Source organism: Sardina pilchardus, chromosome 21 (genome assembly GCF_963854185.1).
Source record: "Sardina pilchardus chromosome 21, fSarPil1.1, whole genome shotgun sequence".
NCBI classification, from domain to species: domain Eukaryota; kingdom Metazoa; phylum Chordata; class Actinopteri; order Clupeiformes; family Clupeidae; genus Sardina; species Sardina pilchardus.
In genome coordinates, this window is record NC_085014.1 from 11,138,087 (window position 1) to 11,165,326 (window position 27,240).

At 42.7% G+C, this 27,240-nt stretch overlaps 2 protein-coding genes across 2 annotated transcripts; one reads left to right on the forward strand and one right to left on the reverse strand.

Annotated features, from left to right (window-relative positions):
* Positions 1-2,154: 2,154 nt before the first annotated feature.
* LOC134069000 (endothelin receptor type B-like) lies at positions 2,155-13,981 on the forward strand. The gene is made up of 8 exons (XM_062524842.1): positions 2,155-2,357; positions 4,939-5,512; positions 8,249-8,361; positions 9,267-9,471; positions 11,082-11,231; positions 11,849-11,982; positions 12,440-12,548; positions 13,241-13,981. Exons 2-8 carry the CDS (start codon positions 5,099-5,101, stop codon positions 13,388-13,390), a joined length of 1,275 nt encoding a protein of 424 aa, XP_062380826.1. The 5' UTR covers positions 2,155-2,357; positions 4,939-5,098; the 3' UTR covers positions 13,391-13,981.
* Positions 13,982-16,262: 2,281 nt separating this feature from the next.
* polr1d (RNA polymerase I and III subunit D) lies at positions 16,263-27,029 on the reverse strand. The gene is made up of 5 exons (XM_062524528.1): positions 26,943-27,029; positions 23,888-23,985; positions 22,808-22,884; positions 18,868-18,950; positions 16,263-16,576 (listed from the first exon to the last, which is right to left on the reverse strand). Exons 1-5 carry the CDS (start codon positions 26,982-26,984, stop codon positions 16,529-16,531), a joined length of 348 nt encoding a protein of 115 aa, XP_062380512.1. The 5' UTR covers positions 26,985-27,029; the 3' UTR covers positions 16,263-16,528.
* Positions 27,030-27,240: the final 211 nt, after the last annotated feature.

A 27,240-nucleotide genomic window follows, 5' to 3' on the forward strand; every position in this document is an offset into this window, starting at 1 on the left:
GACAGACTGATCACGTCCGCCGTGTCACAAACGTAACACACGTAGACGCAAGGGAACTCTCCTCCCGTTTAACTGACCTTTGGACCGGTCGTCAGTAAACAAGAATCTGAAGCCGACGGATCAGCAGCACCAATCTAATCACCAACTGCCGTGCTGTCCTCCTTCAGAGAGCATCAAAGGGAACACTCACGCAATCAAATAATGGGGTGGCTTTGATTTCACTGGCTGCATTTGGTTGTTTAAAACAAGAAAAGTACACTTTCCCTTACAATATCGAGACAGACAAACACAGTCTCTCAGTCTCTGTACATTTTTTGTTCTTTATCCCTTTCTGATTGAACATCTCATGGCAAAATGTGTACGGGTGTGATTCAGTGTTCACAGAAACAATGCCAACAAGTACAGGTAGATTGATTGAAAAATTCAAAAAGAATCAGAATGCGGTTTTCATGTGCGCAGTGATTCTCAAGTACGACACAAAACAAACAGGCAAACATTTCCTGGCAATCTGGGGCTGTTGTTCATTATGTTGACTGCTGTGAAAACACCTACGGTCACCAAAGTGTTTTGTTGTTCTAATTACAGTCACAATGCCACGGTATGTGTCAGTCGATTTGTCATAACCTTGGCTGACCTTCTGAGAGCATAATTACCTGAACTAACTCACGAACTAACTCGGTGTCTGCCACCAGGACACTTAAAGCAACACTAAAGCACTTTTCCTCTGTTGCTCGCACACTATTTTGTTTATCCAGGAAATAACAATGTCCACAGACAAGGTAGAGTAAGTCAAATGTGTAGTTTCATGTGTCTCATTCCATCGAACTACAGATCCGCTTCCCGATCTGGTAAACTTGCATAGTGCGGTTATAGCCAATAGAGGGCTACAAAGAAAATGCAGAAGTGCCGTTCACCCTGTTGTGAGTTGATGAACCACTGAAATGATTTTGGAAACATTATTTTAAGGTACAAAATTCTCTTTAGTGTTGCTTTAAGATCCACCTGATGTCTTCAACATATAATATGTGACATGAGGTCGAAACACCTGGACACAGGTGACCCAGAGGTATGCTATCTGCAGGTCCATAATGGCGAGGATAAAGAGCAGTGACAAGGAAAAAGAGCAGTGACTGAAGTGCACCATTTGTTCCACATCTCACAGCAAAAGCCTGTGCATTCTGTTTCTGAAATTGACACGCTTTCTGCAGAGCTATTTTATGTACTTGAGGGAAAAAAGGAAATAAATGTGTTTTTAATTCTTGTCAAAATCAGGTGGCAATTTCCCTATTTTTAGAATGCCAGCAGGCTATTTAGGGCCCAGTCTTACATCCACATTGCACTCCTAAGACAGGCCGTCTTTGTTAAACTCAGCAGTGCTAATTTGAAAGCTATTAAAGAGTCATGAGTTGCCATAGGTAGTGTTTGCCTGTGCCTTGGAGAGCTGGCTTACCACACCACCACAGAGAACGGCCAATCCTTGCAGTAGGCTAATGTTTCCATTGAAACTAAAAAACAAAAGCCGAACAAAGTGAAACAATAATAATCATAATTTCAAAGGAAATGTAGGACAATGGAACGAAAGTTTCTGTTATTAACACTAGTCAAAAAAGCAACCCCAGGTGACTGTTTGGTTGCTTTTTAATATTGCTAAGAGTGTATAGCATATTGATTTATCGTTTTATCGATTTAAAGAAAGAGGTATTTCGTTCCTCGGAATCGAATTAAGTTAACCAACAATAATCAATATGATGATCAAAGCGCAGAGACCCGATTGCTTTCACTTTCTTTAGTGGCGCTCGCCTTCTAATTTTCTCATTATGGGACAACTTTTAGGACAAGTCAGTCACAAAATGATCATCAACTCTCTCTCCTACCACGCCACACCGCGTAGTACACGCGCCAAGCAAGGTCCAATTACTGTTAATTGATATCCACTCTGTTTTGCCGACACGTCGCAAATCAGGACACTTGCAAAAATGATGGCACAATAATACTGAGCTCGGACCACATTTTTGGCTCCTTTCTCAACAGAGGCAGCGCGCGCTTCACCTCCAGGGACGCCTCGCGCTCATTGGCTAACCAAGCGGTGTCCCGTGGACTCTCGCTGTATAAACTCTCAGAGCCCGGGTAGAAAACGTCAGATCGCATCACGACAGGGTGTATGGGCTCAATGACAAAGTCTGTGTTACCTCTTTAAAACACACCATCCTAATCAAGAAAACGGACATTGATACTTTCTTCTCAAAGGACTCAAGAGTTCAATTCCACGGAAACCTGAATGGAATATTGGCTCGTTCGTGGTGGAGTTGTAATGTTTTTGAAGCAATAAATAATTTGCCTCCGTCCCGCAGCCAACAGTAAGTTATGGTCTTTTTAATTTACTACAACTGTCATCATGATTGAATCTTTAAAGCATGCGCCCACTAAGCTTCGGTCTAACATGTGAGGTGTAACATGAGCTGTTCAATCTTACTTTGTGGGTCTTTGGCACTTACCTGTTAGGCTATAAACATTTGAATTGTGTTCTAAGAGGAATTTCACCCCAGCATAGGCTACTGATAGTGGTGCTGTAAGTGATTAGTAGTGTAGCGGACTGCCGACTTGGTGCTAAAAAAGGACTGATGGGAGATTCGCAGGTGCACCGTGGAGGCAGTTTCACAATTATTTGCAGTTCGCCGTGATTAGGCTACACCATGCATGTTGACATTAAAAAGAGATAACGGTATTGCATAGACTGTTGTGCGTCCATGTGCGTTATAATAATTGGTTGTCATTTGATTTCACTGTATTTTATGATACGCTTTACATAATATGTAAAGAAAGAGCATTTCACCTAATAGTTTTAAAAAGTCGAGCAATAATTTACCAGAAGGCTACTGCAAAATATTTCACACGAACACACACAGAGAGAGAGAGAGACATGCAGTGAGAGAGAGACAGACAGACAGAGTTTGTGTAACAGAGAAAGTTAAACTTAACTTAAAAAATAATTCAGAGATTCATTCACCCTCCACCCCAAGTCCAATTGGTCCTGCTGGTTTGCTGGTCTGCAATATTGCGTTTCTACCTTGTACGACTTCTCTGACTGAAGAACTGAAAATATAGCCTATGTTGAAATAGGACATATTTTGATATCATGAACAAAAAAACAGTACAAATTGCTTGCACATTGCTTGTCCATTCACATGAATTTAGTTTCATTTACACTCATATCAGTGATAAAGTCATCAGAGACGTTATTTTAGGACCTGGGACAATGGGGCTGGTCTGTGTCCGGTGCAGTAGATGTATGTTGTGCTTATGGTATCTCCAAAGACATCTTTTGAAATTGCTTTGTTATGGGACCATTCAGTTCCCCTTCTGGACATTTCTTCGGTCAAGGTTCAGGGAAGTGGCACAATAGGAGAACTGTGGACATGAAGCAGCTTAGGCAGACCACTTGTAGATGACCCTGGAGCCCTGATGGTGCCCAATAACTTTCCCATAACTTTTGACTATGACATGATCCACTTCCTTTCTTCTCTTTCCCTGACACAAAAGAGGTTCTTGGACTTGTTGAGAATTGTGAGATATTTTACCCAAGAAGCCCTCAGTTGAGCTGAGAAATGGTTTTCTCCAACCAGTGGTACTTTTTTTGTGGCTTTTGTGTAGAATGCTCAGCTTTTTGCAAACACATACCAGAGCTTCTCAGCATATACTGGGAATGCACTGTCGTGTCCATAAATCTAAAGCAATTGAATTACTTTCAAAGAAATAGCAGTTTAGCACTATTTCTTTGAAAGTAATTTAAGACACTTAACTTTAGACTATAAATTTATGCACGCGTGATTTGTTTTCCACGCTACAAAGAGCCTGGCTTGTAACGCTGATTTCAGATGTGGTGATGGGGGGAGAAATAAAAATTATAATATAATTTGTAAAGAAAGAAAAAAAAGAAATACAGTAACTGAGAAGAAATATTCCCAGTTCCTGGTGAAAAAAAAAAAAATAATAATAATTTTTAAAAAAAAGACATTTCAGCCTGCATATCAGAGCAGTCCATCGTAAAGCTTTTCAAGTGGTGCTATACACAAGGAGTCTTGAGTTGTCATCAATCTTCCTTCTCATGTGCCAGAGGGCAGCATGCGGGCAGAGAGAGGTGCACATATGACTGGCCATGCCCTCGCTCAGAGGCTCCCAGGGAACAAACTCCTCTGTGTCTCCACTCCCTCTTAAAGCTAATACAAGAACACTCATGAGCCCGCGGGCTATGTGTTATGGCCGCAGAGATAGAGAGAAAGGGGGAGAGGGAGAGAGAGGGGGGGGAGAGAGGGGGAGAGACAGGGACTCCTGTTAAGGGAGGAGAAAAGGAGACAGAAATGAAAACAGAAAAGTCTTTCTGTTCTGCACGGCCGAGTCCTGATAAGTGCTTTAACGGCCACTTCTACTACGGGTGCAGTGGAGACCTCAATCTCTCCAGCGGTGATGTCTCGGAGCTTCGCATGACGCAAGTGCAAGATCTGTTTGGAAAAATGGTTTATACATATTTGGCAGTCGCTGGACTGATAACTAGAAAGGTACCACAAGGGAAAGAATTAGTCTCATGTGTTTTTTTGTGCAATGCTGAGCATTTAATTTAGAGATCAATAGGTCACTTGACGTTAAGGGGTTTCCTCACTTAAATAGTTTCCTCTGCAAGTCTGTGTATTTACACAAAGAGTGCTGACATTGTTTTGCTCGAGCAGTGTGTGGCCTCACTTTGACTGATTGTCTTGAGACAACACCAGCTGCTTAGTGTCCCAGCTTTGTGTAATGAACATATTGGGAGGAACCCCCTCTTGACGTCGCTCCCATACCGGTCCACTCACCACATCTTGAGGAAAATACTCACACTTGAACTGAAACTCTAGAGTTTTCCACTGGCTTGCTCTGTCTGACATGTCTGGGTTTTTTTTACAGGTTTCAAGGCAGCCAGGATACTGCCATTGAGAATTGTCCTACACACACACCCTCCTTCCTCCTCCTACGTGTGTGTGTGTGTGTGTGTGTGTTTGTGTGAGAGAAAGACAAAGAGAGAGAGAAAGACAAAGAGAGAGAGTGTGTGATTCCTGGAAAGAGGATGAGGGCCTCAGTGCTCCTAGTCCTGCTTCTGGCAAGTTTGTGTGCTGGGAGTTCACGCTTCGCTCGTGACACGACACAAGATGGCCCCAACCAAGACCCCGCCAACCTCGCGCAGTCCAGCCCGGCCGTGGCCACGGGCAACGGCTCCAGCCCTGCCGCGGCGGCGGAGCGGCCCATGGTTCCGCATCCGCCCATGTGCATGAAGCAGACGGAGATCAAGCAGGCGTTCAAGTACGTCAACACGGTGGTGTCCTGCATCATCTTTGTGGTGGGCATCATTGGGAACTCCACCCTGCTGCGGATCATCTACAAAAACAAGTGCATGAGGAACGGGCCCAACGTGCTCATTGGCTCCCTGGCCTTGGGGGACCTCCTCTACATCCTCATCGCTATCCCCATCAACGTCTTTAAGGTGAGTGGGGGAGACTGGAAGGAAGGTTAAAGGGAGGGAGGGAGGGAGGGAGGGAGGGATGGAGATTTGCTCTTCACAACATCTGTGTCTTTAAGGTGAGTTGAGGCATCAGGAATGGATGGAGAGAGAGTTTTTCCTACATGCTTGTCTTGCTGTCAATGGCCGGGTCTCCCAGTTTCGTTAAGAAGCTCTAAAAGTGCTAAAGACTTCTTAGGAGTGTTCTTAGAATGTTCTTAGAGCGCTCCTAAGAAGTTCTTAGCACTTAAGAGCTTCTTAGCGAATCTGGGAAACCCGGCCATTGTCTTTAAAGTGAGTGAAGGGAGCAGGAAAGGATGGAAAGAGAGTTTGTTCTTCATCCTCATTTCCCTATCAGGTGAGAGGGGGAGGGCATCCTCATCCTTATAAATGGGGAGATGGCAGGGAAGAAGAGGATAGGAGGATGAATGGGTGAATGGAGGTTTAAAGACTGTTAAGGTGTAAGATTCAGTCACTGAAGTTGCAGGGGTTACTCCAAACAAATCTTTCTTCATAGATGAGAGCAGAAAGAAAATTTGATTCCCCCATCGTCGCCCTTCGCATCACGCACACAGTCACATAAATCTCAAATTTAGCCAATCCCCAACAAAAAAAAAAAATCACATCTGCAAATCTTGCCCAGTTCCAAATGATGGAACAGTTTTGTAACACGCCTGAAAAGGGAACAAATTGGATCTCCAGAGCGTGTGTTTCACTAGACGCAGGTTTGGCGATCCGGCTGCATAATAAATTCTTGGCTCGTGACCTTGAGTCGGGGAGGGGCTGGCTGGGTGGGCTGGAGCAGAGAGTGCCAGAGGAGCGGGTGACTTTGTCTCCTGTCCACTGACCTTCACTTCAGCTCGTCTCCTTTCTTCTCCCACTCTCTCCGTCTGTCTATGGCTCCCTGTCCCTTTCTTCCTCCTCCTCTTCCTCCTCCTTCTTCTTCTTCTCTCCCTCACTCGCTCATGGGCTCTGTTTTGCCCTTTCTTTCATGTCTTTCTGCTCTCTTTTCTAGCTCTTCCTCTGTCCTTTCTTTCATGTCTTTCTGCTCTCTTTTCTAGCTCTTCCTCTGTCCTTTCTTTCATGTCTTTCTGCACTCTTTTCTAGCTCTTCCTCTATCCTTTCTTTCATGTCTTTCTAGCTCTTCCTCTTACCTTCCCAAAACAACCATATCTTGGATGTATAGACAGACATGCACACAGCTCCACGTGGGACTTGAACCTGCAACCTGGGACATAGGAGGCAGGTGTGCAAAGCAAGGGGGCTAAACCCCTTTGGGTATAAATATGGGGCTGGTCATGGTTGGCTGGGTGGGGAGCTAAAGTTGAAGAGCATGCGAGAGGGGGGAGTGAGTTCCAGAAGAACTCCTCATTCCTGGCCCACAGCGCTGGCTATTGTCTCCCTCGTGGGTTTTAGTCACAGTCTGTAAACCCGGCAGAGCTGTCTGTCCACAGATGACACGAGGGAACTGGCCTCGTTACCCGGCCAACTGCATTCTTTGTTGATGTCAGGGGACCCCATCTTATCCTTCCAGCTTGTCCTTTTAAAAGTTCCAACTCTGGCAATGATTGGCAGGTGTAATTACAGGCTCTATCATATGGAGTAAAATACAATGCTGTTGGGGTTGTTGCTTTGACTGGAAACAATTTCCTTTCTTCGTGGTGGAGGCCCTCCGTTGGAACCCACTGCAAACACTTTTTCCCGAGCAGGCCCCCTTTTACAAGAGCACTGACAATGTATTTGGTTAGAAATGTAAGCCTGTTTGTGTTGGCCAAGACGGTGTCTGCTGGTAAAATGCCCTCAACGGAGGAGGGGGGGTGAGGGGGGGGGATTGATCTAGTCTGCAAATCCATCCATTACTGCCAAGGCAAGCAAAGCTGGCAGTGTTTAAGGATGCTGAAATCTCCCTTGATGCTTTTGTGTTCCATTCGTTTTCCTTTCGCAACATTTGCCTGCATTTCAGACTACTTGAGTTGGACGAGGTGTTGAGTCGGCCTAATATGGGATTACTATCAAACAAGAAGTCAGCACCCGCCAGAATTCAGCACTCTCTTGGACTTGGTTCTTTAACTGTTGGTGTCTTCCCAACATGGCATTCTGTCCAAAGAACTCTCTCCTCAGATTGCACTTGATATGCATGTTTTACAAAACCAAACATTCAGCTGACCCCAAATGAGGATTCGAGTGGTATGAATTGACCAGTTGTCTAAATTGTCATAGTTTATAGCATGATGGGCAGTGATTCTCAAAGGTTACAAGTACTTGGCACCAAAAAAGATAAAATAAATTGTCAGCTATTCTGGCAGTGTTTCAACAAGGCGTCCGCGAACGACTTCTTCCTGTTTCCACTACAAACTCATTTATCATTGTTGGCCAGGTGCTCTACCTTTCCGTGTTGCCTTATGGACTACGTTTGTTTTTACTCAAACTCCAGCAATAATAAAGGAAGTAAATGGGGAAAATGAGCTGCTGTAACTGTATCCAATCTTTTTTTATTTTTTCTGTTTGTGCGACTCGATAAATCACGATTTGTGTACAGACTAAACCTAACCCAAAGAAACCTACGTCTTCCTTCACACCAGCTGTGATAATATTTATGTTTAGCACAGTAGTATTTTACAGAACACTGGACACAGTTTAGTCTGTACCTGAGTAGCAAGATGGCCTCCTAAGCACAAATTGTTCCCCCACTCACCCCATCCCCCCCTCTTCTCTGTACAGTTGCTGGCTGAGGACTGGCCTTTCGGCGTCTACATTTGTAAACTGATGCCCTTCATTCAAAAAGCCTCAGTCGGAATCACCGTTCTCAGCCTGTGTGCCCTGAGCATAGACAGGTGAGTCACTTCACACCACATCCATCACTGCTGCAATATCCTACTCAGATCGTATACAGTTTATATACAAATACAGTATTAATAAATGTATTGGTGTACTACAAATGGCAGATTTTGCATAGGCCTAGTTTTAGGAAGGCAGTGGAGCTACTCACATTATATAATTGTTATTATGTCAACAGCACAAACAGCCTTGGAATGCATCTATTATTTAGACTAAACTTGGAATTAAACTGTACTAAACTGATTGAAAGCACACAGTGGTTACAACGGATATGAAAGTTGTCCCTAATGAGGCTCATTAACTACAAAGGCCATTTATCCTTTATGCCATATTTTCTAGCTACACGTTAATGGGCCAATAAAGAAATGCCAATTAAATATGGCATGTCAACTCATAAACAGCTTGAGTTAGCAGGAGGTATCTGAGATGTGATAATTGACAAAAGCCTCTGAAGAATTGAGTGGCTCATATCTTCACAACAAATTGAATCCTTAAACTGTTGAGCAGTGAAACAGCCTTGAGCCCTGGCAGCACTCTTTGCAAACTATTTTTGACCCCTGAAGAATTGTTGTGGTTCACCAATAAACAATTCATCAACAGACATGTTTGGGTTTTTGGAAATTGTCTTCTCAGCCCGACACAACTAAACATAACCTACAGCACTTGAACCTAATCTAAGCCACACTCAGACAGGAAAAGACTAGCGATGCAGTGCAGAGAAACAGAAAGGAATGCTAGTGAAGCACAGTGACCAGAAGAGATTACTAGCAAAATAACCCGTTGGTGACACAAAAATTTGCAAGACAGTAAAATCTCATTTTTGAGACGATAACCAAATGGCCGACTGTCTGTAGCCCACTCGTGTTTAAGAACCCTGAACTAAGTTGGATCGCCCACACAGGTATCACGCGGTGACGTCCTGGAGCCGGGTGAAGGGCATGGGGGTGCCGCTATGGAAGGCAGTGCAGGTGACACTGATCTGGTTGGTGGCGGTGGCACTGGCGGTGCCAGAGGCGATGGCCTTCGACATGATGGAGATCTCTTACCGGGGGACCAAACTGCGCGTGTGCTTGTTTCCCCCCCACCAAACAGCACCGTTCATGAAGGTAAGAGGGACGGACCTGTTAGGTGTTGTTAGTTAATAATGCGTTAAGTTCATGGATGCTAGAAGTTACCGTAGACTTTCATTAATTTGGCTGATCTCGATTCAGTCACATGTAGCAATATTTGTGTACAACTTCTTGTACTGTAGGTCTATGTGTACACAATTTAAAAATAGATACCAGGTAACATGTAGAAAGGTGCTCAGCATGATTTTAATACATTAGTTTCATTGTTACATGTGGTCCATGAAGTCTAAGAATTGTCAATTTCCCCAAATCTCCCTCCTCTTCCAAAAAAATTAATTCATGCATTTAAGTTTTCTCTTCGTAGGCTAAAAATGAAACACACACACACACACACACATTCACACACACACACACATACACACACATGACTGCTTAGCCCTCTGGCTTTGAGCAGGGTCTTTGATAGAGAGTTTTGTTGTGCACATCTTGATGAAAGGTTATGAATGTCGTGCGTGCAAATTGCGGTAGTACAGAAATCAGGTTTGCCTTAATGGTCATGACATCAGAGGCGGAATGCCACACTGGGTAAACAACTTTATTTTTAGCCCAGAAAAATTCCTGTTTTTATTTTCACGGACTCTTGGGATGGGTCAGAGGCTCAGCTGATACACTATGGCTTGTCAAACTGCAAACGAAGATAGCTGAACAGTTGATATGTAAACATTTTAACCCCTCATAAAAAGTAGACCTTCAAACTAAGCACAGTACTGTCCATATCATCAAAGGAGAGCGATAAAAATCTAGATTTTATTTTTAGCCTGGTGAAAGTTACTGAGTGCCTGAGCAACATAGACAGCAGTCATCTAAGACTGAAGATGTCCAAAGCATGTGACCCAACTCTGTCATAATTTGGGACACAAGTTACTCAATCTTATCGAGTCAGCTTGTGTAATGTTTCATAATATGTCACGCTACACTGTTAACGTCTTGCCCACAAAAACATTCATATTCTTCCAGAAATAAACATATAACAGGTAATGAGGTAAATAATTGAAGCTATAGCGTAATATACCAAGACACCTCTTTACGCTCTAACGTGGGAAATGTGGCGGTGAATTTGCAGCTAATCAGGCTAATACCCGGTGACTGAGAGTTTCTGTGATGTGCTCAGACTATAGTATGTGACTTGTGTTACGTTCCACCAGCCGCGTTGTGGGTCGGCTGCGTGTGTCCCACTTTTCCACAGATCAGATCATGGGTTTGGACTATGATGACGCCAGGTCACTGGGCTATCCAGGAACAGCTTCAGTAGAAATCACTGATATATCACTGAACTGTTCTGTATATCGCGTTGCACTTTTCTGCTTTTTTTGCACTTATGGTTAGATGCTATAACTGCATTTTGTTGTCTATGTACTTGTACTCTGCGCAATGACAACAAAGTTGGATCTAATCTAACATTTAGAAGAACTCAAAATCGACATGATCATTTGAGATCAGTAATTAGCCTACTCCTGAACCTATTGGATAAGCCACTACTATCCTTGCTTTGAAGTATACACTCCTTGGCTGTGTGAGTGGTGTGTGCTGCTGAATCAGTTACTCAGTATGGCTGAACATCCCATTTCTGCATGTCTCTGCTTCAGTTCTACCAGGATGTGAAGGACTGGTGGCTGTTCGGCTTCTACTTTTGCCTCCCGCTGGTGTGCACTGGCATCTTCTACACCCTCATGACCTGTGAGATGCTACGACGTAAGAAGGGGATGCGCATCGCTCTGAACGACCACATGAAACAGGTATCACCTTTAACCTTTCAGTTTTTTTCCCTTTCAGTTTGCTCTACTGTGCTACAGATTTGCTTTCATTCTCAGCCAATCATTTGTTGTGATATATCAATAGTCTGGTAGTAAACCAGACCCTGGAATCTTTCAGATTAAGGCTCTGGCCACGAATAATGAAAATGGCCCAACTCGAGGGGCGGCACCAAGCATGCGTTTCAAAATCTCACTGCACGCAATTGGATAACACAACCAATGTTTACTCTGACTGATTCTGGACTTCGACGCAATTGGATAACACTACAAAAGTTGTAGCGCTGCCATCATCAGTTTAGCTCACCCTTGGCCCGGCTACAGTATATCAGATACACCGATTTGATTGGTTACCGCAGATGTTTGTGGTAAATGTAACGTGTTCATGGCCAGAGTATCTTTTGGACACAATTGTAATAGGGTAATATATCAACCAACAGGTGTATGTGAAAATGAATGGCTGTAATTGTATTTGCTATAACACACTTAGTTTGCTTTTACTAGACTTGAAACTTAAACCCAGTCAGTATTTACCAGTTTTGTTATATATAAAAACCTGGTCTTGAATCAGACTTTCAACACCTTCATCTGTTTCCCTGCAGCGGCGTGAGGTGGCCAAAACCGTGTTTTGCCTGGTGGTGATCTTTGCCCTCTGCTGGTTGCCGCTCCATCTTAGTCGCATCCTAAAGAAGACCATCTACGATCAGTCCGACCCAAACCGCTGTGAACTGCTTAGGTATAGTGGTTTCACACACACACACACACACACACACAAACTCACACACACGTTAAAGGGTAAATGTGTCTAAGATAGTTTGCATTATTGCCGTATTGGTAGTAATAACCCTCTGCTCTTCTTGCTTATCCAAAACTCATCAAATTACCTTGTTACTACTGTGTAGTTCAACTAAAAATAACTTTTTTACATTGATGACACTTACAGTTTTGCTCACCGGTGCCAGACTTTGACATCTAATTTGACCAAGTTTACACATCAAATGGCACACAGGGTTTCCCTCTAGATTGAGCTAAAGTGATCAGTTTATAGATAATGGCTTGTACAGTACCAGTCTCCAGTCATGAATGAGACAATGTCAACCGATTCATTTTTTCAGTTTCCATGGATATAGTGACTTCATTATGACCCTCCTTCCTGTTTACCTCTCTCACCACCTGCTTGTCTGTCCCATTAGCTTCTTATTGGTGTTGGACTACATCGGTATCAATATGGCCTCCCTCAACTCCTGCATCAACCCTGTGGCGCTCTACTTTGTCAGCCAGAAGTTTAAAAACTGCTTCAAGGTAAGACTGTGAAAGGAGAAAGACAAAAGACATCTATAAAAAGGTTTCTTTCTAGAGACAGATTGAAGATGTGTGCGCTTCATGAGTTGGTGAGTTGTATGTCTGTTACTAATTGACTTCTAGATGAAGTGAACAGGCTTATGTCATGTCATGGCTCATGACATTACTGTATTTCAGCCTCCCTCAGCACATGTGTTTCCCACGATGGTCACTTTGTACTCGGTACACATTGTACTCTGTGTGTTGACAGCCTCGCCTGGAGCTTGGGAGATTTAAAAAAAACAAAAAACAGAAACGCTTGCAGCTGAAAAGACGCTGTTATGACAGTGGAACTATAATTGCTATTTTGTACATCTGTGTCTGTGAGAAATCTATGCTCAGAGGAGGACAGCATCTGCTGAGAGAGACGTTACAGCTCCGACGTTTGTAGTGGAAACACCCTGTGGAAAATATATTATTTTTCTTATTTCTTGCAATATAACAAGCTGAAATCAAAACTATGAAATAATGAGTGAAAACATTAATTACTAAACAACAAAGAGACTATCTATCACAATTACCTATTAAGATACTTTATGCCGCTCAGTGGCAGTTCTGTATGATCTGGCTGTAATTTTGTATATTTATTTATAATTTTTATACATTTTTTCAAAAGATATGCATTTAACATTTTTAATTTCTCAATTTTCCAGTCATGTCTGTGCTGCTGGTGCCAAAGGAAGTCCAGGAATATCTCTCCGACAGACGAGCGAGGATCCGGGGTGCGCTGGAAAGGCTCGTGCCATGGCAACGGCCTGGACCGAACCAGCTCGCGGTCAAGCCAAAAGTACAGCTCCACCTAAAGGAGCCAGCCGAGGAGCTTGGAGACAAGCGGCAGGACAAGTCCGCTTACGGTTCTCTTGTCCACCATGCCCACCACTATTCACTGTCACTGCACAGACTAATGAGAGTGCCACTGACTTACTATTACTCCTTCCTTAATACCCGGATATGAAGCGCAAGTTCTACCAAGGAGGGATACCCTCACAAGCAGGCATGCAGAGTAAAGTCCTGGAACAAACCAGAGAGGAAACTAAACAGGTTGTGATCCTGCTGGTCTGGCTGTTCGTCACTGAAATGGAGTGTTTATCCATGTAGAAAAGAGAAAAAAAAGAAAAATCTTATATATTAAACCACAAATATGTATATTTTTTAATCATGTGGACTTTTTGATTAACTTTTATTTTTCATTTAACGTTTATTTTTTGTTTCTGTGGCACCCTGGGCTGTGCTCTCTGGATGTTCACTCGCCTGGTTACATGATTTAAAAGGGGGCAGAGCAGTCGAGGACGATGAAAAATGCTGAAAAACGCTGAAAAACATCCTCTCTGGGCAGGAGTTTAGGTGGGCCTAACTGTGGGACACATTGAAATTATATCAGGGAGGGTGGGTGGGTAAAACTTGTGTGGGACAAGGTGTTATTTAATGATGCATATATCCTGTGTACTTGTATGTACTTGTAAAATTATTATTATTATTGTTATTATTATTATTATTATTTGTAGAGACAGTTGGTATATCTTTTCTATGTAAATCATTTATAGTGAGTCAAGTTGAAAAGGAACACCTTCTGTTTCCATGACATTGATGATTTTGTGATACATCTAATGTATCTGTCTAATCATAAGGAACACAACCTACATGACTCAGGTCTTAAGTAGAGAGACTCTCTCTCGACAAACACAACTTCTGCCATTCCCTTTTTTTACGTAGAGACATGGCAGACGCGAGAAGAGACCGTTACACCAAAACTGAGAAAATGAGAAAATGAGAAAAATTTAAGCAAAGACTGTGCCAAGTGAACATTTGTAAACTATTTTCCTAAAGAATCCTTATATATTGTCTTCTTTGTTTTCCATCTTAATCTGATCTCAAGTTATTTCCAATATTAATAGTTAAAGTAGCGTTTCTACTGAGTATTGAATTTGTTGACTAATATACTGTATGGCAATAAATACTATTTTATCACATTAGGGGTTTCAAATTTGTAATCGAACAAACCATTATTGTCCTAAAGGAAATTTATTTTTGGACAATCTGTGCAATCGAAAGACAGATTATGACAGCAGGAACGTACACAGGCATAGAAATTGGCAACATTACATGGACATGATCGATTTTCGGAGAGCTTTTGAAGTCAAGCTAAGCTGTACTTAAGCAAAAGAGCCTATCTCAGCGTTTGGCACAGCAGTTTCCTGGATCATTTCTGAGAAAGATTCCTATAGATTTATGACTGTTAAGTTTGGGGAGAGATGTGCCTAATTTATTATGTTTGTACTGTGACAGTTACGGTGGCATGGCCTGTTACTGGGAGGGTGGACTAGAGTGATAAATCTGGCCGCTGGTGAAGGTTGTAAAAACAGAATGAATCATGGGTAACTCTTACTTTAGAGTGAAGTCAGTCAGAACCTTTTTTTATTTTCATTCCACACGCCCCTGAGCTGTTTGTCTATCCTTTTCATAGTCTGTATTCTTAGCAAAGTTCAACTTTTACCTTCCTTGAAATGGCAGTCTCTTAAACAAGCCTTAATTCTATTTATATCCAAAACTCTGTTTAGAGCAAGTTTTATCCAGTCGGGTCAAACTTTCTGAGGTGAAGTTTAAAACCAAATCTAATTCTACCTGTTTAAAGTCATTACAGCCCCACTACTATAGTGCAGTTGTCATTCTGATATAAACACAGGTGTCCTTGCATTCTTGACCAAATAAATCAAATCAGCCAGCGTGAAATGAAAGGCATTTGTTATTGTGTTCGGTTGGAATTGGAAGGGTGTTGATGCCAGCTCTACTACAGAGGAAAGGTAACAAACCAAAAAGCAACTAATATAGGTTGAGCAAATAAAGGAGTTGCAGCTTTCTAAAAGCAGATCATAATACCGTAATTTCCCTACAATTAGCCGCGGCTTTCGCATTGATTTTGCAAAATTTCTTCAGCTATGAGGTTAGTACACAGGGGCATTTAATATGGATTTGTTTAACTTCGACGTGCATAAAACACTGCCCTGCAGCTTATACACAACGCAGCTAATACACAGGAAATTACTGTAGGAAGGATAGATGTGCTTCTATCCATATATCAAAGGCAATCCTACTGAACCTCTTTGGGGTGTTCAAAAAGAGGGAGCTTAGGGTTGAGAACCCTACCTAAAAATTACACCTAGGAGAACTGGTACAACTAAATGGTAATTTGAACTCAATTCCTCACAGTGATATCCTAAGAGTCCCGTTTACCACGTGGAGTTGCAATATTCTCATCTTCAGACCAAACCGATTGGATGAACGGAGGAGGAAACTTGTAATGTGATAAAATCTCCATAAGGTCAATGACAACGGCGCCAGCTAGGTCCTTGTCATTGCCTTGTCCTGCCTTCCTGGAAAGAGTCAGAAGTCGTTAGATGTCAGATCTGCAGGTGTGATCCTTTCTGCTCAACATTCCTGCACTGATACTGCACTTTGATTACTTTGTCCTGGCTGAAATCACATATGGGATTCATTTGGAGACAGCCTTTTCACACGTTTCCAGTGTCTGTATCTTCCTCAACATTGGCAAGGCCTACAAGAGACAAGAGAGAAAAATGGCTAGGGACTGGAGGAAGGAAAAGTTATAGCCCCTGGTACAGTCTTCAAGATCTGTTCACGGTATTGAAAAAATCAAAGCCCACGCCAATCTTTTTAACACATGAGGAGTTGTTTAATAAAAAATAAAAAAAAATACATAACAAAGGTGTGATTCGTGATTCAAACTGTACAACAACAGGAAGAGATAACTGTACAAAACACAGGAAAGGAGGCCACAATCAAATGTAAGTCTCTGTGGTTTCCTCGACACTTTTGACCGTCTGAAAACCGTTTGATCCACAGACACATCCCTCGCAGACCAACGCCGCTTCACCGGTCACATGATTCTTGGCGCTCTGGTAATACAAAGATGAGTTGTTCTCTCAGTCCATCAGCTCATCCTGGCCATCCTTGAACTCCTGCACTCGCGCCTGGGAAACGGCAATCAGGAAAACGGCAACAATGGGAGGAAGGCATCAGTCAGAGTCAGTCGTTTAGCACTGACACATCTACACCTCTATGATCTGCAGGAAATGCCCGCCCGCCCCCCCCCCCTCCCTCCACACACACACACACACACACACACACACACACACACACACACACACACACACACACACACACACACACACACACACACACACACACACACACACACACAAAATAAATGAAATAAAATCCACATGTCACAACAGGGCGTGGAGTAAAGCATCAATTTGAGTTTCCGGGCGCCTCACCAGTTGGGTTTAGTGCTGGTCCAAGTTCTTTCAAATACCCTTATTAAATATTTCTATATCCTCCTTTACAATATCCCCCGAGGCACTACATGCCTTATACTGGTAGTAATAATTAAAATGATGAACTTTTGTTTTATCTATTGTATATGTCTGCATATCGTCTTACTGACGTTAAGTGGGACGACGAAACTGTATGAGGCTGTTTGAGAGAGCTGTAAGATCTTGTCTACTGCAAACATGACAACAGCCTCCTGGTGCAGTGGTCCTGAGACATTTCTCACGTGTGCTTCATTGAATCTTGAATTTCCCCTTGGGGATCAATAAAGTATCTATCTATCTATCTTCATGCCCAAGCAATGGGCCAAGACAGGTAGGGAATGGGAGAGACAGGAGGAGAACTGAGGACTGGGAGGTCCCATTTTGATTCCACTGAGACCACTCTGGTACATGGAGGCATCATCAGCAATGGTCCTGTAACCCCAGCCATCTTCTTCTTCTTCTTCTTCTCTCGTCTACTCTCCATCCATCTTAATTTCCTCTCTTCCGGCTCTCTTCACATCCTCAATCTCATTTCCAACTCATTTCTATAACCTCCTAAATACCTTACTGTATCATAGCTGCTTTCAGTTGCAGTCGTTTCACTTCGTCCTCATCTTCCATCCCTCAGGGTTTCTTCACACTCTTGCCCCCCCCCCCCCCTCAAGCCCATCTTCAGCAGATCATAAGACTCTACCTCTCTATTCCCATTCCCCCCCTCCATCTCTCTATCTCTCTTTCTCTTGCTCTCCAACTGACCTCTCCATGCTTTATAAATCCATTAGCTGTGCACCAGGCCTACCTGGTTCACAGATCCCAGCCCTGTGCACATATACAAGACGCACATCACAGTACCACTGTCCTGCGGCAGCTGCTGCACAAGTTTGGTGCAGCAATTTAAAATAACCTCATTTTTCAAATTCAATCTGGAGCTTCAGTTCCTCGAAATCCTCGAATTTATGTTTTTTCTTCAGCGCTGGCATATCTATTTCTGGCCCATTATACACTTCATCTTTTGGATGACCATTTAGAGGGCTTGCTTGCATCACTTACGCAACGAGGTTGTAACCAAATGTTTCAGCGCCCTGTAAATATGAACTATGTGACAACTCTAACCCAGCAATGACTGCTCAAATACCAAAACAACAAAACTTGTTGGTCTTGGAAGTTTACTGCTGGCACAATATACCCAAAAGTTAAAGTTATGTTGATGCTCTAAATTCTTTATGTATTTAATAGCTCTTTGAAAAGTTGAAAACACACACACACACAAACATGCACAAAGATATAACATAAAACAACACTCAAAAAATGTGCCGTGTTCAATTACCTAGAACCTCACGTTAATATCCTACACTCCCTTAGTTTTAAACATGAGGTAAAACTATGATTTTTGTTATTTTTTATTAATTTTTAATTCTAAAATCTAAACTTAAATATAAATAAATGCTGATGTATTAATAATTCAAGCAGCTAATAATACTCTGAGGATAATAACTAGAAAATGCAGCAGTTGTGATCATTGCAAGGTCTGGAAGTTTTCTTACCAGCCATTTTGAAATTACTTTTGGTAGAATGTCCCTTCTGTTTTCAATCAGAGCTCAACAAACCAGACTACACACTAAGATTGACAAAATAACTGTTCACTGACCATTAAATTAAGTTTCTGGCACAACCTCAGGCACAACTCAATACTTATTGACTCAAGTCAAGATGATCTCAAATTGGATACCATGAAATCTTAAACCTCGAAAAGATGTCCACAGACACCTCTGTGGCAAGGACAGGGTTAATTCATTGAGTACGAAATTATATCGTATCCTCCTGAGAATTATTTTTTTCCCTCAAGAATTTCTTGTCCACCTTGTAACTTGGAAGGACGGGGGCCATTCCCAACAATGTGTTGGGAGTCTCTGAGATGTGAGAATGGCTGTGAGATGTTGGCTCACCTGGAAGGTGCTGAGGACGTGCTGACAGACATCTGAGAGCTCGTTCAGGCCCTTGCGTAACCCCTCTGTAGCCGGCAGACCCCCTGGAGAAACCCCAGCATGGACATGCAGACAGACACAGGATACGTTAAGCCCTCAAGCATGTTAATATACCAGTTGCATACTTATCAAATATGATTTACACATCAGGTAAAGTGGGTCGGGGCTGTTTCAGTCAATGGGGCGGTCAAGAGACCCTCGTGTAATCTCATCCAGTTATTAAGAGGCAGCTGCATGCTTAATCACACACACATGTATTCGCACACACACACAACTCTACTGATGTGCGTGCACACACACATTTTGTGGTCTTTCTGCTTTTTTGATGTGTGTGTATATGTGTCTGCATTTACTCGAAACACAAGTTGTTTATGACAAGTGATCTCCGTGACGTTAGCACTTTGAAGAGCGACGCAGGGCTGCTGCTCGAACACTCTTCTCGGCAGCTGAACGGGACACATGGCGGTCATGTGTCTTCTCCCTCAGCCCTTGTCAGAAGGGAAATCCTTTTACGACCAAGGGTGTAACGACACCGTCAACACAAGATTTGTTTCAATACAATATACAACTCAGTGCTCGCAATTCGATACACTCGCACTACAGTCTAGCCTTGTACACAAGTGTGAAGTTAAATTGACGTTGCGTTGTTCCAGCTGGCTCAGCCGAATTTCAGTCTTGTGCGTACAGCTGATATTTCCTGAACGGCGACATTGAAAGCAGGATGGACGAGCTACAGCAGAAGACCAAGACCAGGGAGCAGGTGTGCTGCTACAGGCACCACATGTTTGCTAAGTTCACTCATATATTTACAAAGGACAACATCAGACAATAGAGGCCCTATGTGTCGGCATTTCATATAGCCTAGCAGCACATTTCCTTAATAAACTTAAAAGGCTTATTAACGCATACAGCGTAAATGGAAGTGGACTAGTAAAATGAGCATTAGAGGGTATTAGTTTGTAGTAGAATTGGATCTGATTTGTGAACTGTAGTCATGTAGTTTGATAGTTTGACTAGTCAGTGTCCGGTTACTGGCAAGAGCACTGGGGAATGGCACCGTAGGCTATTTTTTTTAATCGTCTGTTGAGGAAGTAACTTCGGCTTAACACAGTTACCAGAGTTGCAGCTGAGGGGCATTATTAGCAGGTACTGGACATTGCAAAAAATTCTATTCGGCTCTTATTTTCTTATATTCTTTTAATTTTTACAGTTCTGATTCTCAAAATAGGACTTTTCATTCTTTTCTTGTGTGCAAGAAGGGGGGGATGACTGAGCCAAGGGCTGATTTCATTTTTGAAAAATATTCAGAGTAATCTGATTGGATCTGATTTCACAACTGCGCGTAGTTGGAGTAGGGGACGGCCGGGGGGTGGAAAAAAATTAAGATCCATGTTTTACTACGCGACAGCAGATGTAATTATGAAGTCATGAGTCAGACGGCATCTAAAAATGGCGCTCGACAGCCGAGTGTGTGATCAACCAACTATTACCAAGTCTCTCGCAAGCTCTCAACTTGATTGCACTGAGGTGACCATACTTAAGCTGCTGACTCAATTCCATGTACCCTGATGGGAAAAAGGCAGAAATGTTTGCAATGTTTTCCTTTAGCACAGCTGTGATCGAATTGGTCGTGCCATCAAAGCATTTTGGTTGGCCAGAGTTCCAGTGAACACTCGAGCTAGTGTAACCTTTTCAACTGGCCATGTACCACTATGACAGCAATTGAATCAGTGCCAATTCTTTTTGTTTTGTTTTGTTTTTTTCTTGAAAAGAATAAAAATAAAACATGTCCAATTATATAAATGGCAGTGTTTTTATTTTGGTCTAGGAACGAAGAATGAGGGAATGTGGGGGTGTCGGTAATCGGTATCAGGTCAGGAGAGTGGAGAGAGGACGTGGAGACTCCTGGCACCTCTCCACCGCCAGCGTAATGCTCAGAGCACCAGACTTCAATCAGCCCGTTTTATGAGGACCTCACTGTGTTACTAAAGGTTGCGCGCCTTGTATTCCCACCGAGTACGAGAGACAGAGAGAGAGAGAGAGAGAAAACAAGAGAGAAACCAAGAGAGAGAGAGAGTGTGTTTAAGATTTTCTGACCTTATTTAGCTTGAGGAAGAGGGAGAGAGAGATAAAGAGAGGTGGAAAAACAAAAAGAAAAAGGGAGAGAAGACATTCATTTAAAAAATAAAATAAAAAATTGCTGGCCTTATAGGGGTAACGGGGGTAGTAGTGTGTGAGAGAATATCACAGAAGACTGAAAAACAATGGAGGAAGGGAAGGAGGGAGAGAGAAGTCAGAGACGATCAAACACAACGAGGCAGTGAGTGTCCGAGGTTTGACTAGACAGTTTCATGATTAGAAAGAGAGACACTTGCCAGGAATTCAGAGGGAATGAGTAAGGGGGGGGGGCAGATGGAGATAGACAGAGACAGACAGACAGACAGAAAGACAGACAAAGAGACAGACACACATAGACAGACAGTCAGTGTGATCCCTGGCCCCATTCCTCCCAGGTCCCGTCTTATTCAATTGGAGCCTAACAACCTTTCTGTGGCCGAAATTCAATTTACCAGCCAATCAGACACTTTATATAATGATAACCCCTGCACGACAAGATGGCCGCCCCTCCGTCGCCTTGGCTGGAGGGACACACTTAAACATGCACGACAGGGGGTCTCTGCTGCTGGGTCAACAGGCCCGGCCTGGCCTGGCCTAGCAGGGGGAAACGTCAACAACAGAAGTCGGTCAGTGACCCTGCTGGCCCCAGCCCCCACCCCTTGAGCCCCTACTACACCAATCCAACTTGATTATCGACTGAAGGGACTCCATTGTGGTCATGGCTGCAGACACTCTAGAGACGTGATCTGCAACAGACAGCCTGTGAGTAACTGGGGTTCCTCAGGTGATTGTGCTTAAAGGAGAAGTCCAGCGAGTTTTCATATAGATCTCCGTTTCTCAAGGTCAGTAAGTAATGTCGGTTTTGAAAAAAAAAACAATCAGTTTCACCTAGCTCGAGTTAATACAGCCAGCATCTAACGCAGTCAGGCAGTCAGTCAGGCAGCTAAAGCGCTACACTCTGAGGGCACATCTGTGAGGGCTCATGTATATGCCCCCATAGTCCAGTGACCTCGAGAAGTAGAGATCTATGCTGGAGTTCCCCTTTAAGGGCAGAAGGACTGCTGAACAGCACCCTGTTGGACCATACACCAGAGAGGATCTACATATCGAGGTGGAGGAAGAGCGAGGGAATGCGTATTTGACCAACTGGTCTGTGGAGAAATTTGCTGTCTCTTGTATTTTGGAGTGAATTCAATGGTTTGGAGCATAAGAACACATAAATGAATCTCTGAAAGAAGGTTTTGAGCAGTGGGTCTATTTGGTCTTCGTCAAAGATTTAGACAAAATAATTAAAGCTAGTTGACAAAGAAATTTTTATATTTATCATTATGAACTTCACTTGTGCGCGTCAAAGTTATAATCCACACTTTCATATATGTGTGTTCAAAGTTGTTATTCACAGAGTTGTTATTCATAACTTGTTATTCACAGTTTCACTTGGGAGACTCACAGGAAAGCTATGCACCTGGAAAAGATAAGACATTTAGGGAGTTAGGATGGAGCTCCTGACTGAAGGTTATTCTCATGTGTTTTGATCTGCTTGTTAAATAAAATAACTTTCTTGTGTCCAAGAGCTCAGAGACTGTTTCGGAGAGGTAAAGCACTTCCTCTCTATGTCTCTCCTCTTGGCGCCAGAGTAGTTAATGAAAAATACTACTTGTTTGTGGTTCTTGTGTCTTATTGGGAAGATCTGATGAAAGATAACCCGAGATGCTTCGATCTGAAGCCGCTAAAACAAGTGAATGAGGAGAGGAGGTGGAGAAGAGAAGCAGAGCTCACGTACCTCGTGTCTGGATGCGGAAGTTGATCTTGCTCTCCGACGGGTGGGTGATGCTGTAGCCACAGAAGTCCACTTCCGGACTGCACAGAGATGAGCATAACGTTAGCTGGTATGTTGATACGTTAGCTGCATGTTGTCCTCCATGCTATTTATCTCCCAACCCACTGGTCTTACCCTCCTTAGCCACCACCGTCTACACCTGCAGCAAACTTTGCCCTTCTATCCTGCAGCATTCACCAAAAGTATTCTATTCTTTTACTTATCCTTTATTTTACCAGGTGATATCCCATTGAGAAAATCAAATCTCTTTTACAAGGGAGCCCTGGGGCAACGAATACACAAGTTACACAGAGACATTGATGACAAGATTAGCAGACTAACAGAAAAGAAAGACATGAGGACTAGACAGGTCAACAACAAACAAACAAACGTACAACAAAAATAACAAGGGTTAACGCTGAGTATATCCAGTGGAAATCTTTTTGATTTGATACTACTTTTCTTTGACAGATCTTCAAATGTGATAAAAGTTCAGAAGCATGAATGACAACCGTGAACACAAGTTTCAAAATAAAAGCGATTTTCTGAGGAGACTCTTATTTTCTGCTTGGGATCTACACAATCATGGTCTCTATGGAAACGTATCGACGTTACAGTATCCATCAATTAATCCATCAAGATTTTGTAAACAAAATTCAATGCTTTTAAGGCCTTAACTTAACAATGAAAAAGGTAAGAACTTTTCCTTCGCAGGTTCCCTGTACGACGTAGAAACCGTTTCAGAAAAGCAATAAGCCACTCATGTCCAAGTTATACCGATTATTATAGGCTAGCGAGTCGTGCCTAAACACCCCTTAGCTGTTCTATAATCAGTGTACCCTAGGGCCTCTCAGGGGTTTATTGCTTAATTATTAAGGCTTAAATACTGGATTCCTTGGCCCAGTTTTGATAAATGATATAGTGAAAGAATGATACTAACAGGCGAGGATCTTTGGCTGGAGCATAACAGTGTGAATTATTTTGTGTGTCTGTGTGTGTGTACGTGTGTCCTCCACCCTTGGGAGAGCAGAGTAGGCAACTCACTTCTTCATGATCATGTATCTGAGGGAGTTGCCCAGTGTGTGATCCTCCTCATGCAGAACAAACGTCACACAACCCTCGTCAGCCCCATCCGCCTGGACCTGCAAAACACACACACACACACACACACACACACACACACACACACACACACACACACACACACACACACACACACACACACACACACACACACACACACACACACACACACACACACACACACACACACACACACACACACACACACACACACAGTCAGCCTACACGCGTGTTTGTACTCAAGAGACGCTATCAAAAAAGAGGGACAAGGCTCCACACTCGTTGACATTTGACCTGAATAGATTTTCCCATAGGAACAAGAAAAAAGTCAGAATGTCCCCTTGCCCCCCACACACCCCCACACACACCCACACACACACACACACACACACACACACACACACACACAATGTACAACAACAGATCAGATAAAAAACCATGAACCATCACTTCGCCCTGATAAAAGTTTGCGTATATGAATGTGAGAAAGTTTGTGTCTGTGTCTGTGTGTGTGTGTGTGTGTGTGTGTGTGTGTGTGTGTGTGTGTGTGTGTGTGTGTGTGTGTGTGAGAGAGAGAGAGAGAGAGAGAGAGAGAGAGAGAGAGAGAGAGAGAGAGAGAGAGAGAAAGTGTGTGTGTGTGTGTGTGTGTGTTTGTGTGTCGTTTTTTTGGAGCGCCATGCTGAGATCAGCAGGAGGAAGCGTCTATTTGCGGCAGAGGGGCGGCGGAGCATAAGAGAATACACAGGATCATAATAGGAAAGGGGCACTTGCAGTCTCACACTGAGGAGGGGAAGGATCTGTTGACACAGCGGGGTAAGCCGCTCTGATAAACTATGTAGGGTGTGTGTGTGTGTGTGTGTGTGTGTGTGTGTGTGTGTGTGTGTGTGTGTGTGTGTGTGGGGTGTGTGCGTGTGTGTCAAGGCAGGGGGTGGAGATGAGAGAGGGGAGATAGAATCTCTCTAATAGCAGGGAGTTGACCATGAAAACACTGCTAACTGTTGCTAGCCATGCCAATTTGGACAGGATGCGCCAAAGGGAGGAGAAAGAGAAGATATGACTTTTCACTTTTCAGCTGAAGAGCTCTTTGAACCCCTCACATCGCCCTCCTCCTGTTAGATTATTACAAATATTCTCCAATTTCTCTCTCAAATGCTTACCTAATGGTAATGCATAAAAGACTTGAATTAACTATATTTTAGAAACACTTTTACACACCCTTAAAACATCTTTGAAATGTAACAAGTGGGAATTGAGCATAAGTAAGTGTAAAAGAAACTGCCTCACTCTTGAGTCGAGCACACAACAGAGGATATCCTTTCATTTGTTCTGGCTCAACAAACCCCCGCACATGCCCCCCAAAAATGACCCGTGCTTTCCGGTAAGACTAGCCTAACTCTGAGGACATTTTCTCAGAAAGCAAATATCGAGGGAAAAAAAGTGAGAAAGAAAAGCAGACAGTCCTATCAGCCAACTCTAGAAAAAGTTCCATCAGATATATCACTGAATCTATATTCATCTTGCGATCAAAGTGATACAAATATATGCAGTGTTGGGACGTAACGGAACAAATGCAATGGGATTACGAATTTTAAGATATGAGTAACTGTTTAAAAATAGTTACAATTTAACTTGGTGGTACTCAGAATACAGTTACCTTGATCACTCAAAGGAATTACTTATTGTTTTACAAGTTATAACATTTTCAAACTCAAATTAAAATACATGGCCAAGCCATGCAGTGCATCTCTAGGGTGTCTCATTCTTTCTGGTTATAGTCTAAATTAAAAAAAAAAAAAAGGAAATAAAAACAACAATAAAATAAGTTTTGCTGTGAGGCCTATATCCAACCAGCATTTTTATGCAAATCACGTTCAGGTTTCTTGACAGTAACATGTAACTCGCCTTGTGTTGATAATTTTTGTGTTAAAAATCAGTGTTTAGGATGCAGTGTTAGTGTTGGTGGTGATCAGCCTGTGTGTAAACAAAGCATCACTACTGCAGGTTCTTTGACACAACGATCAAGAAAAGTAGCTGTGTGCACATCCCACCTTGCAGGTGCAGGACAAATGGAGAGTAGCTTAGGAAAGGAATATAATGTCCGCAACACTGATAATTGCTCCCATTTAATGTGAAAACGCAGCGTTTCGACCATACTGGGTCTTCATGATTCGACCCTACTGGGTCTTCATGATGGTCTTCATGACGAAGACCCAGTAGGGTCAAAACATTGCTTTTTCAGATTAAACGGGAGCAATTATCACTGTTGCGGACATTATATCCCTCTTTGACACAATGATCATGTGTCATGCACATACTGTAGGCCTGTACATCAATTGCTTTGAAGGAGAACTATCCTTTTTTTTAGCTTCATTTACCTTAACTGAACAGCTTCACAGAGTCATTAGAATGGTTTTGTGTCTATTTTGGGGATTGAATGATGGCCGCCTCACTTCCCCATTTGCCTCCTCTTATGCCTGACTTTTATTCTTGTTATTTCTATTTTATTATGTATTGTAAAGCACTTTGTGATCTTATATGTGAAAAGCGCTATACAAATCACATATTTAGGCTACATACTTACTTAATTACTTACTATAAATTACCAATACTGAACATAGAACCATTAAAGTCTTTAAAGAAAGCATTAAAGAATTGTTGAAAGAGGAATACTGTAGGAATGGCACTTAAGACACATCTCTAACATGAAGGAAAGAAAGCCTAATGTCTTCACCAGCCTAGCAGGTAGGTAGGCTATGTTCATAATGCACATTGTGGAGTAATGGATTAGTGATGGAAGTGAAACGTAGTGGCATAACATAAAGTTACAGCAAAAGTTATCACCAACTAACGTTAGGGAACAGTTTTGTTTGCTGCCTCGATATGACTGATCAAGGCGATTTAAAGAAGAGTCTGCTGTTGTGTTGAGTCTGCTGCCTGTCCTTCCGATGTAACATGCAGTATAAATCGTTATTTCTATTATAAGAGAAAAAAAAGGGTTACTTTAGTAAACATTTACCATTTCCAATGTGGGTTTCTTCTCCACTTCAGTTCCAGCCATGCTTGCTTGTCAGATAGTGTCGCTGAAAAATGACGCAACGACCAAAGCAGGAAATTAAAAATAGCCTAGCCTTCTCTAAAATGACCAGAGGATGGCAGTATTGGCCCAGCTATAGGCTACGGCTCTCCCAGGCACGGTGGTTCTGAATGCTGCTGTGTTCAAATGTTGGCGCCGCTGGAAACTTTGGGCCCTATACAGTATAATATTTAAAAAACAAACAAACAAAAAAAACATTGGGGACCCTTTAATGCATTTT

What these genes read in the sequence shown, in the direction of transcription:
- LOC134069000 (XM_062524842.1), top strand. Translation starts at nt 5,099, where the DNA reads ATGAGGGCCTCAGTGCTCCTAGTCCTGCTTCTGGCAAGTTTGTGTGCT. An exon ending in TCCCCATCAACGTCTTTAAG is followed by an intron (nt 5,513 to 8,248) that starts GTGAGTGGGGGA and finishes TTCTCTGTACAG; the next exon opens with TTGCTGGCTGAGGACTGGCC. An exon ending in AGTTTAAAAACTGCTTCAAG is followed by an intron (nt 12,549 to 13,240) that starts GTAAGACTGTGA and finishes TCAATTTTCCAG; the next exon opens with TCATGTCTGTGCTGCTGGTG.
- polr1d (XM_062524528.1), bottom strand. Translation starts at nt 26,984, where the DNA reads ATGGCTGGAACTGAAGTGGAGAAGAAACCCACATTGGAAATG. An exon ending in AGAAACCCACATTGGAAATG is followed by an intron (nt 23,986 to 26,942) that starts GTAAATGTTTAC and finishes TGTGTTTTGCAG; the next exon opens with GTCCAGGCGGATGGGGCTGA. An exon ending in AGATACATGATCATGAAGAA is followed by an intron (nt 22,885 to 23,887) that starts GTGAGTTGCCTA and finishes ATCTCTGTGCAG; the next exon opens with TCCGGAAGTGGACTTCTGTG.